General features: G+C 43.7%; 1 protein-coding gene across 12 annotated transcripts in view; it reads left to right on the top strand.

Moving 5' to 3' along the window:
- LOC124015191 (myosin-10) overlaps positions 1-12925 on the top strand; it is a 100791-nt gene that overhangs the window by 58327 nt on the left and 29539 nt on the right. For 8 of the 12 annotated variants that reach the window (XR_006835108.1, XM_046330215.1, XM_046330210.1 and 5 more), the window contains 10 exons: positions 4167-4230; positions 4419-4517; positions 4766-4909; positions 5174-5269; positions 6655-6773; positions 7121-7273; positions 9432-9605; positions 9811-9984; positions 10801-10915; positions 11171-11242. Coding sequence is in view for 11 of the 12 variants with exons in the window: in XM_046330215.1 (XP_046186171.1) it covers positions 4167-4230; positions 4419-4517; positions 4766-4909; positions 5174-5269; positions 6655-6773; positions 7121-7273; positions 9432-9605; positions 9811-9984; positions 10801-10915; positions 11171-11242 (1210 nt within the window). In the remaining variant the exon portion in view is untranslated. The remainder of the gene's footprint in view (positions 1-4166; positions 4231-4418; positions 4518-4765; positions 4910-5173; positions 5270-6654; positions 6774-7120; positions 7274-9431; positions 9606-9810; positions 9985-10800; positions 10916-11170; positions 11243-12925) is intronic. The other 4 variants (XM_046330218.1, XM_046330216.1, XM_046330217.1 and 1 more) reach the window with 1 other exon arrangement.

Raw genomic sequence — 12925 nt, 5'->3', positions numbered from 1 at the left:
TCTAATCCAGACCACAGGACAGTAGAGACCAAGATGAATGTAGTCTAATCCAGACCACAGGACAGTAGAGACCAAAATGAATGTAGTCTAATCCAGACCCCAGGACAGTAGAGACCAAGATGAATGTAGTCTAATCCAGACCCCAGGAATGTAGAGACCAAGATGAATGTAGTCTAATCCAGACCCCAGGAATGTAGAGGCCAAGATGAATGTAGTCTAATCCAGACCCCAGGAATGTAGAGACCAAGGTGAATGTAGTCTAATCCAGACCCCAGGACATTAGAGACCAAGATTAATGTAGTCTAATCCAGACCCCAGGAATGTAGAGACCAAGATGAATGTAGTCTAATCCAGCCAGACCCCAGGACAGTAGAGACCAAGATGAATGTAGTCTAATCCAGACCCCAGGAATGTAGAGACCAAGATGAATGTAGTCTAATCCAGACCCCAGGACATTAGAGACCAAGATGAATGTAGTCTAATCCAGACCCCAGGACATTAGAGACCAAGATGAATGTAGTCTAATCCAGCCAGACCCCAGGACATTAGAGACCAAAATGAATGTAGTCTAATCCAGACCACAGGACAGTAGAGACCAAGATGAATGTAGTCTAATCCAGACCCCAGGACAGTAGAGACCAAGATGAATGTATTCTAATCCAGACCACAGGACAGTAGAGACCAAGATGAATGTAGTCTAATCCAGACCCAATGACAGTAGAGACCAAGATGAATGTAGTCTAATCCAGCCAGACCCCAGGACATTAGAGACCAAGATGAATGTAGTCTAATCCAGCCAGACCCCAGGACAGTAGAGACCAAGATGAATGTAGCCTAATCCAGACCCCAGGACAATAGAGACCAAGATGAATGTAGTCTAATCCAGACCACAGGACAGTAGAGACCAAAATGAATGTAGTCTAATCCAGACCCCAGGACAGTAGAGACCAAGATGAATGTAGTCTAATCCAGACCCCAGGACAGTAGAGACCAAGATGAATGTAGTCTAATCCAGACCCCAGGACAGTAGAGACCAAGATGAATGTAGTCTAATCCAGACCCAATGACAGTAGAGACCAAGATGAATGTAGTCTAATCCAGACCACAGGACAGTAGAGACCAAAATGAATGTAGTCTAATCCAGACCCCAGGACAGTAGAGACCAAGATGAATGTAGTCTAATCCAGACCCCAGGAATGTAGAGACCAAGATGAATGTAGTCTAATCCAGACCCCAGGACAGTAGAGACCAAGATGAATGTAGTCTAATCCAGACCACAGGAATGTAGAGACCAAGATGAATGTAGTCTAATCCAGACCCAATGACAGTAGAGACCAAGATGAATGTAGTCTAATCCAGCCAGACCCCAGGACAGTAGAGACCAAGATGAATGTAGTCTAATCCAGACCCCAGGACAGTAGAGACCAAGATGAATGTAGTCTAATCCAGACCACAGGACAGTAGAGACCAAGATGAATGTAGTCTAATCCAGACCCAATGGCAGTAGAGACCAAGATGAATGTAGTCGAATCCAGACCACAGGACAGTAGAGACCAAAATGAATGTAGTCTAATCCAGACCACAGGACAGTAGAGACCAAGATGAATGTAGTCTAATCCAGACCACAGGACAGTAGAGACCAAAATGAATGTAGTCTAATCCAGACCCCAGGACAGTAGAGACCAAGATGAATGTAGTCTAATCCAGACCCCAGGAATGTAGAGACCAAGATGAATGTAGTCTAATCCAGACCCCAGGAATGTAGAGACCAAGATGAATGTAGTCTAATCCAGATCCCAGGAATGTAGAGACCAAGATGAATGTAGTCTAATCCAGACCCAGGAATGTAGAGACCAAGATGAATGTAGTCTAATCCAGACCACAGGACAGTAGAGACCAAGATGAATGTAGTCTAATCCAGACCCCAGGACATTAGAGACCAAGATGAATGTAGTCTAATCCAGACCCAATGACAGTAGAGACCAAGATGAATGTAGTCTAATCCAGACCCCAGGAATGTAGAGACCAAGATGAATGTAGTCTAATCCAGACCCCAGGAATGTAGAGACCAAGATGAATGTAGTCTAATCCAGACCCAGGAATGTAGAGACCAAGATGAATGTAGTCTAATCCAGACCCCAGGACAGTAGAGACCAAAATGAATGTAGTCTAATCCAGACCCCAGGACAGTAGAGACCAAGATGAATGTAGTCTAATCCAGACCACAGGACAGTAGAGACCAAGATGAATGTAGTCTAATCCAGACCCAATGACAGTAGAGACCAAGATGAATGTAGTCTAATCCAGACCCCAGGACATTAGAGACCAAGATGAATGTAGTCTAATCCAGCCAGACCCCAGGACAGTAGAGACCAAGATGAATGTAGTCTAATCCAGACCCCAGGACAGTAGAGACCAAAATGAATGTAGTCTAATCTAGACCACAGGACAGTAGAGACCAAGATGAATGTAGTCTAATCCAGACCCAATGGCAGTAGAGACCAAGATGAATGTAGTCTAATCCAGACCACAGGACAGTAGAGACCAAAATGAATGTAGTCTAATCCAGACCCCAGGACAGTAGAGACCAAGATGAATGTAGTCTAATCCAGACCCCAGGACAGTAGAGACCAAGATGAATGTAGTCTAATCCAGACCCCAGGAATGTAGAGACCAAGGTGAATGTAGTCTAATCCAGACCACAGGACAGTAGAGACCAAGATGAATGTAGTCTAATCCAGACCCCAGGACAGTAGAGACCAAAATGAATGTAGTCTAATCCAGACCCCAGGAATGTAGAGACCAAGATGAATGTAGTCTAATCCAGACCCCAGGAATGTAGAGACCAAGGTGAATGTAGTCTAATCCAGACCCCAGGACAGTAGAGACCAAGATGAATGTAGTCTAATCCAGACCACAGGACAGTAGAGACCAAGATGAATGTAGTCTAATCCAGACCACAGGACAGTAGAGACCAAAATGAATGTAGTCTAATCCAGACCCCAGGACAGTAGAGACCAAGATGAATGTAGTCTAATCCAGACCACAGGACAGTAGAGACCAAAATGAATGTAGTCTAATCCAGACCCCAGGAATGTAGAGACCAAGATGAATGTAGTCTAATCCAGACCCCAGGAATGTAGAGACCAAGGTGAATGTAGTCTAATCCAGACCCCAGGACAGTAGAGACCAAGATGAATGTAGTCTAATCCAGACCCCAGGACAGTAGAGACCAAAATGAATGTAGTCTAATCCAGACCCCAGGAATGTAGAGACCAAGATGAATGTAGTCTAATCCAGACCCCAGGAATGTAGAGACCAAGATGAATGTAGTCTAATCCAGACCCCAGGAATGTAGAGGCCAAGATGAATGTAGTCTAATCCAGACCCAATGGCAGTAGAGACCAAGATGAATGTAGTCTAATCCAGACCACAGGACAGTAGAGACCAAAATGAATGTAGTCTAATCCAGACCCCAGGACATTAGAGACCAAGGTGAATGTAGTCTAATCCAGACCCCAGGACAGTAGAGACCAAGATGAATGTAGTCTAATCCAGACCCCCAGGACAGTAGAGACCAAGATGAATGTAGTCTAATCCAGACCACAGGACAGTAGAGACCAAGATGAATGTAGTCTAATCCAGACCCCAGGACAGTAGAGACCAAATGAATGTAGTCTAATCCAGACCAAAATGAATGTAGTCTAAGGACAGGACAGTAGAGACCAAGATGAATGTAGTCTAATCCAGACCACAGGACAGTAGAGACCAAAATGAATGTAGTCTAATCCAGACCCCAGGACAGTAGAGACCAAGATGAATGTAGTCTAATCCAGACCCCAGGAATGTAGAGACCAAGATGAATGTAGTCTAATCCAGACCACAGGACAGTAGAGACCAATAGGAATGTGGCCAAATGAGGATAAAATACAATGGTCTGGACTGGTCTCAGATCTGTGTATGTGCCAACTCATCTGACTATAGTAGTTGACTAAAGCACATACAGTTCTGGGACCAGACTAATCAAATGTAGCCTTATTGTGATGTGACTCAGAGGGAGAAAAGGGAAGGCCTTGCAGCACAGTGTGAGACCTGGTTGAGGGAGATGTGGATGCAGTGAAATGGTTTGTCTGCTTTTTTCACCCTCCGTTTCTCTCTCCCTCAAGGGAAAGTTCATCCGGATCAACTTTGATGTCACCGGATACATCGTCGGGGCCAACATCGAAACTTGTATCCTTCCAAACAGCTAGTTTAAATGTTCCATGCAAGCTATGATATATTAATCATTTACATAAACTGACAGATTTTTGATGGGGATTGTTGTATTATACTAATTAGATCCGCATAAATCTACTCTAGGGGGTTAATATCCTTCTTTACTGTATAAAGGCTGCCCTTCCTTGACTGTGATGGGACAGATCTACTGGAGAAATCAAGAGCTGTTCGCCAAGCCAAAGACGAGCGCACCTTCCACATCTTCTACCAGCTGCTGTGTGGGGCGGGAGAACATCTCAGGTGTAAGTAGTCTGATATGTATCATCAGCATAACTTCAACAACCCGGACCCATATGGCCTCTGTAAAGAATAGTCACCCTCTGACATGCAGAACATTGTTTCTCTAGCCGTCGGCCTGAGGTGTCTTGAAACCCACTCAGACTCTGTGTCGTTCACTACCTACCTAGACTGTCAAAAATGCATGTTTGCCTTTTGTCCTTTGTGACCTCGGAGCAGCTATCTCGATGTCATTTCCTTTTCCTCTTTGTAGCGGACCTGCTCCTGGAGGGCTTCAACAGCTACCGCTTCCTGTCCAACGGCAACATTACCGTCCCTGGTCAGCAGGACAAAGACAACTTCCAGGAGACCATGGAGGCCATGCACATCATGAGCTTCTCCCACGACGAGATCCTGGGTACCACCATCCTCACTCTCATCTGTCTGTCTGTCTGTCTGTCTGTCTGTCTGTCTGTCTGTCTGTCTGTCTGTCTGTCTGTCTGTCTGTCTGTCTGTCTGTCTGTCTGTCTGTCTGTCTGTCTGTCTGTCTGTCTGTCTGTCTGTCTGTCAAATTTTTAAAGCCCTTTTTTACATGTTCATAACAGTTCCATGTATTCCAACAAACACAGAGCAGTGTGTGGCTTTCATGATACGTTTATGATAACGTTCTCTGTGCTTGCAGCCATGCTGAAGGTGGTCTCCTCCGTGCTTCAGTTTGGGAACATCGTCTTCAAGAAGGAGAGGAACTCAGACCAGGCCTCTATGCCTGAGAACACAGGTAGCTGACATTGACCCGCTGTGCCCTCGGCACACATAACTACATTCACACCCCCGTAACACCTGTCTGTTGTCACATGTATTGATGTCAAGGAAGCTCCTCACATTCTCACATTCAGACCGTATCTTCCTCTTCCTCATCTTCCTCCCAGACCTGTGCTAACCAGTCTGAGTCAGACGTCAGAGCTCTAACGATTTAACCTTCCCATCTCTCCTGGCCCTGTCACCCACCTTCAAACAACAGAATTATTCAGATTTACTCCCCTACTTTACTTAGAAGGAAAAACAAATGAAGACTTTGCCTCAACCCCGTGTGTTACTGCTGCATTTTTGGCATTTCAAGAGGAGGGTAGGAGGGTAGCAAGTGAGTGTCAATGCCGTGGCCCAGACACTTATTACTAAATGTGGAAAACAGATCTAGGGCAGAAGCAGATGTTTTTAGCAGGCTCTGCGCTGGCAACTCTACCCCTGGAAATGATACAGATTTATCATTCTTACCTCTCCAGAAGCTCCCGCCGTGACAAATATTTAAAATTCAAACATCTCCCCAGTTCAAAAAGACAAATATCATAAAAGCTGCTTTGACACGTCTTAAATCTAGTCTGTGTTGTTAACCCACGGGTGTTCTAAACAGCTGTGTGTTTATCTACCCCCTACCCTGAGCTCTAGTCCAGACCTGGGTTCAAGTACTATTTTAAGTTATTTCAAATACTTAAGCTGTGGTTGGTTGAGCTTGTCTTTTGCAATGGAACCAATACAAAAGTCCCAAAAGTGCAAGCCCCATTCACCTGACACTCCAGACAGACTAGAGCAACTGCTCAAAGTAATTGAAATATTTCAAATAGTATTTGGATCCAGGTCTGCTCCAGGCATACCTTAGAGTTACTGGACTGGCAGGGGGAGGCAGTCACTCAGTTCAGTTCTTACTTATTATTCTTTACCATTAACGGTCAAATGTGAGCAACTTCTGGCAGAAGGGGGAGAATGTAATTCTTAGCTACCGACCATGTAGCGCTGTGGCCTGCTGCCAGTGGTATGTATTTTCTGGTGGTCTCAAGTGGTGGTCCCACTGATGGAAAGTCTATATGGTTTTTACTGTGTTTTCCCACTCACTGGGGTTTATGGGAATTGAAGGATTATAGGGTTATCCGTTGGGTCTATATAATATATATATATATATAATCATATCCCAATAACGTTTAACTCCTCAAATGTTGCTACTTCATTCCCTGCTACTGCTTTGAGTCTATGCAAGGGATATTTGAGTATTGTAAAGTTATTTGTGTTGCCTGTAATCACATCTTGAGAACGAACGTTTAATGTTACTACTGTTTTCCCTTTTTTCACTCCCTCCTTTATCTCCCTCTTCCTCCTCTCCTCTACCAGCGGCCCAGAAGTTGTGCCACCTGTTGGGGCTGAACGTGATGGAGTTCACCCGGGCCATCCTGTCTCCAAGGATCAAGGTGGGACGAGACTACGTCCAGAAGGCCCAGACCAAAGAACAGGTAAAACACAAACGCTACGCCACAGAAGCTCTCCTTGCTTCACTCATCACCCCTCTATGGACTCACTGTACTGCTGACTCTGGATCAGGGTAATGTTAGTACTGTGGGGTGTGGTTCCTGTCCACCTCTGTGTTAGATTTATAACAACAGAGAGGTCTAGCCGTGAGACCCCAAGGCTGAGAATGGCAGACTTACTTGCCAAGTCATACCACTGAAAGACAATCTAATAAGCAATGCATCTCTCTCTCTCTCTCTCTCTCTCTCTCTCTCTCTCTCTCTCTCTCTCTCTCTCTCTCTCTCTCTCTCTCTCTCTCTCTCTCTCTCTCTCTCTCTCTCTCTCTCTCTAGGCTGACTTTGCAGTGGAGGCCCTGGCCAAGGCCACATACGAGCGTCTGTTCCGCTGGCTGGTCCACCGCATCAACAAGGCCCTGGACCGTACCAAACGCCAGGGGGCCTCCTTCATCGGCATCCTGGACATCGCTGGCTTTGAGATCTTCCAGGTACTTAAATGCGTAGGCCTCAACAGGTACTTACAGTTTTTCTCAATTGCTAAAACACTAAAACCCATTGGCTGAACAAAGTTCTCAGTTGCCTGGACTCATTTAGCTAATTATGCAGTCTGTTGTCAATACCTTAAACCATTTCAAATGGTAAAACACAATTTGCAGATCTCACTTAGACTTTTCAGCAAAACTCTAAACACATTCTCATTCTCAAAACACATTCTGCATTCTAATGCACATGTCATCCATACTAGTAAACACGAGTTGCAACAATCAAATACAAATAGAGAACACACGTCATTGATTGAACAGAACCACTCAAAATTGATTTAACCTGTTTCAAATGATGCGACACAACCAATATAAGCCAGTTCAGAGCGCAAACAGGTTGGGAAGGAGAAAGTCTGAGAATGGATACTGTAGTACAGTGCATTGTAGGCTGTATACTGTACAATGGACAAATTGTATGGCCCTGAAAATTGTGCTTTCCATTTATTAAGATTTTGACTGGTTGAGATTTTAGATTTTGACTGGTTGCGGGTTCATATCAACAAAGAACAAGAATTACAGTATCACAGAGACAAAGGACAAGTTTGTGAGATGCAGGGTACAGTACTGTAAAAAATAGGGGTACAAGGAGGAGGAAGAACAAAAAACAAGATTGCAAAGAGCAAAGCAGAGTAGTAATTTCTGATCAATTTTGAACTACTATGATAGAACATGTTTTCGTTCACCAATAGACAATGACGGAAAAATATGAATATTTTTATAGATAAAAAATGTACTTCTCCCTGAGAATTGTATGTTTTGAACAATGTGTTTTCTATTTTTCGGTGTATTATTTACTGACTGCTTGAGAGTGTATATCATTTTGATCACTTTGTTTATGATTTGAGAGCAGTGTTTGATTTTGAACACAGGTAAAACTGTTTTGAGGCGAATGTTTAATTTTGCAAGAGGAGTCAGAGGTTATGTAAATAGTGCTTGAAGATGAGGTTTTGTGTTTACTGTTTTCAGGAAATGGAGCAAGGTTTCAGAAATTCTGTTTTAGCAATTGAGAAAAACTATAAATACATGGCAAATAAGGCCTCCATTAGGTCCCTCCATCTCTTCCAGATACAGAGAAAACAGCTAGAGAAGAGAGAGGGGACTTGGTTTAGTTCATCCTGTCTATGGAACTGGTCATCTGAATGATCTAAGGACATTTTTATGTGGGGAAATGGTCTGATTGACATTTTTGGGAAACAGCTGATCATTTATCCTGTGTACCAATTGCACTTTGAACCGATTCCCTCCTCAGGGTCAGTTATGGGAATCTCAGCACTTCTAAAAATGACTCTTGGGTGTCGTCCTCATTTAGTTTTATATCATTCACACCAAGGTCATTAATTGATCTATCACTTGATAGACAATGTCCTTAGATCATTCAGATGACCAGTGGTCCAGTGGTCCTTCTGTAGCTCAGTTGGTAGAGCATGGCGCTTGTAACGCCAGGGTAGTGGGTTCGATTCCCGGGACCACCCATACGTAGAATGTATGCACACATGACTGTAAGTCGCTTTGGATAAAAGCGTCTGCTAAATGGCATATTTTTTTTTTTTTTTTTTTTTTTTTTTATCATGCGAGGCTCGTTCAACAAGAGGCGAGTTCAGACGGTTCAGACATTGCTGACATGAACCTAATTGTCGATTAAAACACTCAATATCTCAAGATCACTAAATCTTGTGCTGAAATTCCAACCTGTCTGTTTCCCTTCTGGTTTGTGGCAGCTGTTTATTCCCCCACTAAGAGCCTTGGCTGCAGCGTTGTAATGTTGGGCCAAAAGAACAGGAAAATAAATCACGATCCCTGGGATCAATTTAATCATAGCAAACAAAACTCAATCAGCTGCAGTTATTGTTTTGTAAACTGTAAAAAGCAGTAGGTGCCAGTTTGAGCTGAAGACATCTTAGAAGTGGTATTCATTGGTGTTTCATAAATGAAATAATGTAGTCTTGTTGATTTTAAATATCTGAAACTCCTTACAAATCAATTTCCCCCTAGAAATGAATTAAGAAATAATCCATCTTACTGCTTTCTTTACTTTTGAGACAAAGTTCCTTGAGTTTCTGAGTTCTGAAAAGATCAAATCAATTTATATGCCTTTCTCCTGTAGCTGAACTCGTTTGAGCAGCTGTGCATCAACTACACCAACGAGAAGCTTCAGCAGCTGTTCAACCATACCATGTTCGTCCTGGAGCAGGAAGAGTACCAGAGAGAGGGCATCGAGTGGAGTTTCATCGACTTCGGCCTGGACCTGCAGCCCTGTATCGACCTCATCGAGAGGCCGGTCAGTATCCGTTTAGTGAGTGTGTGTGTCCTCCTGTGGTGTTGTGCTGTTGTCAATACTTGGGTCATGTTCAATGAGCAGCTAACATTTTGAAACAGAGTGAATTAGTAAGGAACAAAGTAAACTAAAACAATTCATTTTCTGTTGATTCACTTTTTTTCCTGATGTGCTATTGAACATGGCCCTGTGTGCTGTCATCCTGCAGGCTAACCCTCCTGGTGTGCTGGCTCTGTTGGATGAGGAGTGCTGGTTCCCCAAGGCCACAGACAAGACGTTCATCGACAAGCTGGTCCAGGAGCAGGGCACCCACTCCAAGTTCCAGAAGCCCAGACAGCTAAAGGACAAGGCTGACTTCTGCATCATCCACTACGCTGGCAAGGTACGGACCGGTGAGATTACATATAGGTGGTGGAGGATAGTTTAAGGGATAGCTTGGTTTTTATTTGTAACCCAAAGATTGGTGTAAAAATCCAGAAAACTATCCCTTTAAAAACTTATGGCTCTGCCTTATTCCTCGAGTCAAAGATTAAACATTTAAAATGCACTGGGATGTATTATAGACCGATTTTTCTGCTGAGGCAATGTTTGGGGCTATTTTTATGTATCCACTTACAAGTTACTTTGGTTTACGTCATCTGCACTACTTGTAGACCCCAGAGCCTTTGGTTTGTCGTGGTCTTGGAGGCACACCAGGTCCTTTTGGAAAGCCACCGTTATAATGTGTCCTGAGGCATTGTCTGTTCCGTCACTAGCCCCTATCCTGTTCCCATCAACCTCTGGCTGCTGTATCGCTCTTGACGCACAACTTCTCCTCTATGGTATTCAAATTCCGCAGGAGTATCATCCTGGTTTTATGTATCAGATACGTGGGAGAAGGTTTGGCTAGTTTCTCTAGCGTCCAGTCAGTGTTGCGCAATAGAAACCCGGGCCCTTTCCAGTACAGGCAGTCCTGCAGTACACCGTAACCACATCTGTTCAATATTATGTCGACGTCGTCTTTAAACACACTTTCCTGGAATGATTTGGAGTCTTATGTCATCTCTAGTGAAATGAATTTGGAACCTCAACGGTCATTTTGTTGTATATCACCACTCTCCGACAGTTCAATTCAATAAACTTTATTCATCCCTGAAGGGCTATTATTGCTTATATCTCTCTAGGCCTGGATGGCTCTGACCTTCTCCCCCCTCCCCAGGTGGACTACAAGGCAGATGAGTGGCTGATGAAGAACATGGACCCCCTGAATGACAACGTGGCCTCGCTGCTCAACCAGTCCACTGACAAGTTTGTGGCCGAGCTCTGGAAAGATGGTAAGTTATGGCCCCTGTCCTGTCCACATGGTTAACAGACAAGGAATGTGTTAGCAGTGGCTTGATGATTAACAGTTATTATTCGTTAGATTGGTTAATCCATCATAATTTAGGCCTATTTGTTTTAGGGATTGTCAATGTACAATGTCTGCTTATTTAGCTAACATGATACTAATAGTAATCAGTCGGACTTCAGCCTTCTAACCTCTGTTTATGTTTTCAACCTTTTTCTGTTTTTATTTTCTCTTCTGTCAGGTGTTTTTATCCCCCTGTCTCTCTGTATCGTAGAGATACAGAACAATGTCACTAGTCTTGATGAGCCTCCAGGTGAATGTAATGACTGTAGCTGTAGAAGGTTCCATGCTTACCAGCGCAGCATCGTGTTGTCCATAGAGATAGATGAAGTTTTATGTTGGTACATGCTGATGTAGATCCATGGCTTACCAGCGCAGCATCATGTTGTCCATAGAGATGGATGAAGTTTTATGTTGGTACATGCTGATGTAGATCCATGGCTTACCAGCGCAGCATCGTGTTGTCCATAGAGATAGATGACGTTTTATGTTGGGACATGCTGATGTAGATCCATGGCTTACCAGCGCAGCATCGTGTTGTCCATAGAGATAGATGACGTTTTATGTTGGGACATGCTGATGTAGATCCATGGCTTACCAGCGCAGCATCGTGTTGTCCATAGAGATAGATGACGTTTTATGTTGGGACATGCTGATGTAGATCCATGGCTTACCAGCGCAGCATCGTGTTGCTCATATAGATAGATACCGTTTTATGTTATGACATGCTGATGTAGATCCATGGCTTAGCAGCGCAGCATCGTGTTGCTCATATAGATAGATACCGTTTTATGTTATGACATGCTGATGTAGATCCATGGCTTACCAGCGCAGCATCGTGTTGCTCATATAGATAGATAACGTTTTATGTTGGGACATGCTGATGTAGATCCATGGCTTACCAGCGCAGCATCGTGTTGCTCATATAGATAGATAACGTTTTATGTTATGACATGCTGATGTAGATCCATGGCTTAGCAGTGCAGCATGGTGTAGACTACCTCCATACAGAGGCTCCCGTCGCTTCTAGGCTGCATGTCATTGTTGGTCGTCGCCAATGTCTCAGTACTAGTATAGTAGTCATTAGGCTAATGGATGGCAATACCGTTCAGTAATGCTCTACTCCTGCTAGCATAAGATACTGCCTACTTAGACTGAATTGGTCTGAAAAGCCTTTATTATTGTTTTGTTCAATTCAAATTATGTAATGATTATACCATGAAGAAAATACAACAAACAATAATACGGGCTTTTCAGAGCAATTTAGTCCACTTTCCGGAGAGTAATTACGGTATAGGTACCTAATCATTTGGTCACGGAACCTACTTTGTATTAGATCCATTACTGAAGTGTCTGCCAATTTACTACTTGAGAATAAGGGAGACCTAATGTCTTATACAGACAGGTGTCACGCTTCATATATCACTGTTGTTGACAACACACACAACCAAAATGATTCACAGTTATCTTCCTATTTCCACACAATCTGTCACGGTTCCCCGCCCCAATAGGGCATAAACCAAACATTCTCCTTATTGCTACTGCTTATACACACAAATCATGTTAAAAAAAAACATTTCAATATCTTTTTGCTTTTCTAACCGTGAATGAGGCTCTCCTCCAGAACTTATAGGCAACCTTCTATCTCCATCCACATTCCTCCTTTGTCCTTCTCCATGGACTACTTCTCTACAACCTTCCATACCGTACTAGTACTCAAGCATGACACGTTATCCATACACACACACTCTACGGCCTCACGGCCACTGCGGCTGGGTCATTCGTCCCACTTACGGATCTTGCAGGGGAACACCCCCCACTAGAGACGTGTCCTACATGGAACCTACCCTACACTGTAGTATCACCCACGGAACTTGCAGGGAACTAGCTCCACTCGGGACCTATTTGTACGGAACCTACCCGTAACCCTATATTT

The sequence above is a fragment of the Oncorhynchus gorbuscha genome, linkage group LG26 (assembly GCF_021184085.1).
Source record: "Oncorhynchus gorbuscha isolate QuinsamMale2020 ecotype Even-year linkage group LG26, OgorEven_v1.0, whole genome shotgun sequence".
Classification (NCBI taxonomy): domain Eukaryota; kingdom Metazoa; phylum Chordata; class Actinopteri; order Salmoniformes; family Salmonidae; genus Oncorhynchus; species Oncorhynchus gorbuscha.
The sequence above is the reverse complement of the archived record's forward strand: the minus strand, read 5'-3'. Positions and strand labels throughout refer to the sequence as shown.